This window comes from Colobus angolensis, unplaced genomic scaffold (assembly GCF_000951035.1).
Source record: "Colobus angolensis palliatus isolate OR3802 unplaced genomic scaffold, Cang.pa_1.0 Scaffold169, whole genome shotgun sequence".
Lineage (NCBI taxonomy): Eukaryota > Metazoa > Chordata > Mammalia > Primates > Cercopithecidae > Colobus > Colobus angolensis.
In genome coordinates this window covers 90,398-94,768 of record NW_012114810.1, presented here as the reverse complement: position 1 = coordinate 94,768, position 4,371 = coordinate 90,398, and the positions used below count along the sequence as shown (strand labels likewise).

Genomic DNA, 4,371 nt, shown 5'->3' with positions numbered 1-4,371 from the left:
AAAAAGGGAAGGTATCCAGGTGTGGGGTGGGTGAAAGAAAGAGAGGAATATTAGATAATTCCTTGGTTTTGAGCTTGGATGTTTGGGTGATAGTTGGTACTATTCACTAAGGTAGGAAAATAGGAAGAAGAGTGGGTTTGGGAAAAAACAGGAGTTCTGTTTTGACTCTACAGAGTTGAGGTAGCCATGGGCAGGTGGCATTCTCCAGTAGGTAGCTGGATATATGAATATAGAAATTAAGAAGTCTAGACTGGGTGCAGTGGCTCATGCCTGTAATCCCAGCATTTTGGGTGGCTGAGGTGGGTGGATCACCAGGTCAGGAGTTCGCGACCAGCCTGGCCAACATGGTGAAAGCCTGTCTCTACTAAAAATACAAAAATTAGCTGGGCATGTTGGTGGGTGCTGTAATCCCAGCTACTAGGGAGGCTGAGGCAGGAGAATCATTTGAACCTGGGAGGTGAAGGTTACAGTGAGCCAAGATTGTACCATTGCACTCCAGCCTGGGTGACTGTCTGGAAAAAAAAAAAAGAAAATAAAAAAAGAAAAGAAACTAATAAATCTGGATTGGAGATAGATGGTATGTACCATACAGATGGTAGTGAGTGAGATTATGGCAGTAGAAGAGATCACCCAGAGGGAACCAAGGCGAAAATCGTTGACACACCACTACTGATTTGGGGGCATACAGAGTTTAGAGAAATAGTAAGCAGTCTTATGGAAGCTAATGGTGAAGAAAAATTTAAAAAGGAAAATAACCTGCGGGAAGGCTAAGATAAGAACCAGGGTCCACTGAATTTGGCAATTAGAAGGTCATTGTTCTTTGCCAAAATCAGGTAGGTGAAATGATATGTGGCAGGTGGGTGAGCAGGATGGAGGGCAGAAACGGGACAGATTGCAATAGGTCAAAAAAGAATGGATGATAAAGAAGTGTAATAGTCATAGACTATTTGTTCATGGATCTTGACTGTAAAAGAGGGAAGAGATTTGACTTTGTAGTATAATTTGTAAACCAAGTGCTAAGGGATTAGGGAGTGGAGTAGCAGTGAGTAAGGTAGAATACGTATTGCCTCTTAGAAACCAGCCTCTAATTGCCCAATGTTCCCTGCCTGTCCTTCACACAGTCAGGGCTGGTATATACAGAGGATGAATGGCAGAAGGAGTGGAATGAACTGATCAAGCTTGCCTCAAGTGAACCCCGAATGCATCTAGGTACCAATGGAGCCAACTGTGGTGGGTAAGTATGGCTAAGTGGGGGAGCGGGAAACCTTCATAGAGTCCTCACTGGGCTTCCACAGCCCACTGTCTAGAGAGCTCTGTGCTAAGAGGATATTAGAAGGAAAGAGAGGAGCTATGCTAACGGCACAAAAGTGTAACAACATGATGTTTAGGAACTACAGGTAGTTCACTATTGAACTGGAATATAAAGTAGCTCATCTAGACTTTGGAAACTTCGGGACAAATGACCCAGTATCTTCAGTAAGTAAACTGCAAGGAAAATAAAAAGGGACAAGGAACTTGTAGGTTTAAATGCAGTAAAAAGACATATCAGGCTGGGTGCGGTGTCTCACGCCTGTAATCTCAGCACTTTGAAAGGCTGAGGCAGGAGGATCACGTGAGCCCAGGAGTTTGAAACCAGCCTGGGTAACATAGTGAGACCCCATTTCTTTTTTTTTTCTTTTATTTTTTATTTTTTTTTAAATTTTTTTTTGAGACAGAGTCTCACTCTGTTGCCCAGGCTGGAGTGCAGTGGTGTGATCTCTGCTCACTGCAACCTCTGCCTCCCGGGTTCCAGTGATTCTCTGTTTCAACCTCCCAAGTAGCTGGGACTACAGGTGTGCACCAGCACGCCCAGCTAATTTTCATGTTTTTATTAGAGACTGGGTTTCACCATTTTGGCCAGGGTGATCTCAAACTCCTGGCCTCAAGTGATCCACCTACCTTGGCCTCCCAAAGTGCTGGGATTACAGGTGTGAGCCACCATGCCTGGCCAGTGAGACCACATCTTTCCAAAAGAAAAAAAAAAGAAAGAAAATTAGCCAGGCATGGTGGTGCACAATTAAGGAAATGTGAACAATGTCTCTGTGTTTGATTACTGTTAAAATTATAAAGTGTGATATTAATGGTATAGTGGTTGTTTAAAAAGGTAGTCCTGGCCAGGCGCAGTGGCTCATGCCTATAATCCCAGCACTTCGGGAGGCCAAGGTGGTTGGGAATTCGAGACCGGCCTGGCCAACATGGTGAAACCCCGTCTCTACTGAAAATACAAAAAATTAGCTGGGCATGGTGCTGGGTGGCTGTAATCCCAGCTACTTGAGAGGCTGAGGCAGGAGAATTGCTTGAACCCAGGAGACAGAGATTACAGTGAGCTGAGGATCATGCCACTGTACTCCAGCCCTGGCGACAGAGTGAGACTCCATCTCAAAAAAAATAAAAATAAAAAGGTAGTCCTTTATTTTTTTAGAGATAGAAACTGAAATAAAATAAAAATGGATGAAATTATATAATGTCCAGGATTTGCTTCAAAATAATCTGGTGGGAGCCCGTGGTGGGGGAGGTAGGTAAATAGATTTGAGACGTAGTGAAACAAGGTTGACCATGTGTTGAAGATGGCTGAATAGGAACAGCTCCAATCTACAGCTCCCAGCTTGAGTGACGCAGAAGAGGGATGATTTCTGCATTTCCAACTGAGGTACCAGGTTCATCTCACTGGGGCTTGTCGGACAGTGGGTGTAGCCCACAGAGTGTGAGATGAAGCAGGGCGGGGCATCACCTCACCTGGGAAGTGCAAGGGGTTGGCGAATTCCCTTTCCTAGCCAAGGGAAGCCGTGACAGACGGTACCCGGAAAATTGGGACACTCCCACCCTAATAGTGCGCTTTTCTAACAGTCTTAGCAAATGGCACACCTGGAGATTATATCCCGTGCCTGGCTCGGAGGGTCCCACGCCCATGGAACCTTGCTTACTGCTAGCACAGCAGTCTGAGATTGAACTGCAAGGCCGCAGCGAGGCTGGGGGAGGGGTGTCCGCCATTACTGAGGCTTGAGTGGGTAAACAAAGCGACTGGGAAGCTCGAACTGGGGGGAGCCCACCGCAGCTCAAGGAGGCCTGCCTGCCTCTGTAGACTCCACTTCTGTGGGCAGGGCGTAGCTGAACAAAAGGCAGCAGAAACTTCTGCAGACTTAAACATCCCTGTCTGACAGCTTTGAAGAGAGTAGTTAGTGGTTCTTCCAGCATGGAGTTCGAGATCTGAGAACGGACAGACTGCCTCCTCAAGTGGGTCCCTGACCCCGAGTAGCCTAACTGGGAGACACCTCCCAGTAGGGGCCAACTAACATCTCATACAGCTGGGTGCCGCTCTGAGACGAAGCTTCCAGAGGAAGGATCAGGCAGGAACATTTACCGTTCCTCAATATTTGCTGTTCTGCAGCCTCCACTAGTGATACCCAGGCAAACAGGGTCTGGAGTGGACCTCCAGCAAACTCCAACAGACCTGCAGCTGAGGGTCCTGACTATTAGAAGGAAAACTAACAAACAGAAAGGACATCCACACCAAAACCCCATCTGTACATCACCATCATCAAAGACCAAAGGTAGATAAAACCACAAAGATGGGGAGAAACCAGAGCACAAAAGCTGAAAATTCTAAAAATCAGAGTGCCTCTTCTTCTCCAAAGGAACGCAGCTCCTCTCCAGCAACAGAAAAAAGCTGGATGGAGAATGACTTTGACAAGTTGAGAGAAGGCTTCAGACGATTGGTAATAACAAACTCTGAGCTAAAGGAGGACGTTCGAACCCATCACAAAGAAGCTAAAAACCTTGAAAAAAGATTAGACGAATGACTAACTAGAATAAACAACGTAGAGAAGATTTTAAATGACCTGATGAAGCTTTAAACCATGGCACAAGAACTACGCGACGCATGCACAAGCTTCAGTAGCCAATTCGATCAAGTGGAAGAAAGGGTATCAGTGATTGAAGATCAAATGAATGAAATGAAGCGAGAAGTTCAGAGAAAAAAGAGTAAAAAGAAACGAATAAAGCCTCCAAGAAATATAGGACTATGTGGAAAGACCAAATCTATGTCTGATTGGTATACCTGAAAATGACGGGGAGAATGGAACCAAGCTGGAAAACACTCTTCAGGATATTATTCAGGAGAACTTCCCCAACCTAGCAAGGCAGGCCAACGTTCAAATTCAGGAAATACAGAGAACACCGCAAAGATACTCCTTGAGAAGAGCAACTCCAAGATACATAATTGTCAGATTCACCAAAGTAGAAATGAAGGAAAAAATGTTAAGGGCAGTCAGAGAGAAAGGTCGGGTTACCCACAAAGGGAAGCCCATCAGACTAACAGCAGATCTCTCAGCA

At 45.5% G+C, this 4,371-nt stretch overlaps 1 protein-coding gene across 1 annotated transcript in view; it reads left to right on the top strand.

The window, feature by feature from the left end:
- OTUD7B (OTU deubiquitinase 7B) overlaps positions 1–4,371 on the top strand; it is a 68,716-nt gene that overhangs the window by 49,054 nt on the left and 15,291 nt on the right. The window contains exon 7 of the mRNA XM_011937758.1: positions 1,122–1,234. Within this exon, the coding sequence (XP_011793148.1) occupies positions 1,122–1,234 (113 nt within the window). The remainder of the gene's footprint in view (positions 1–1,121; positions 1,235–4,371) is intronic.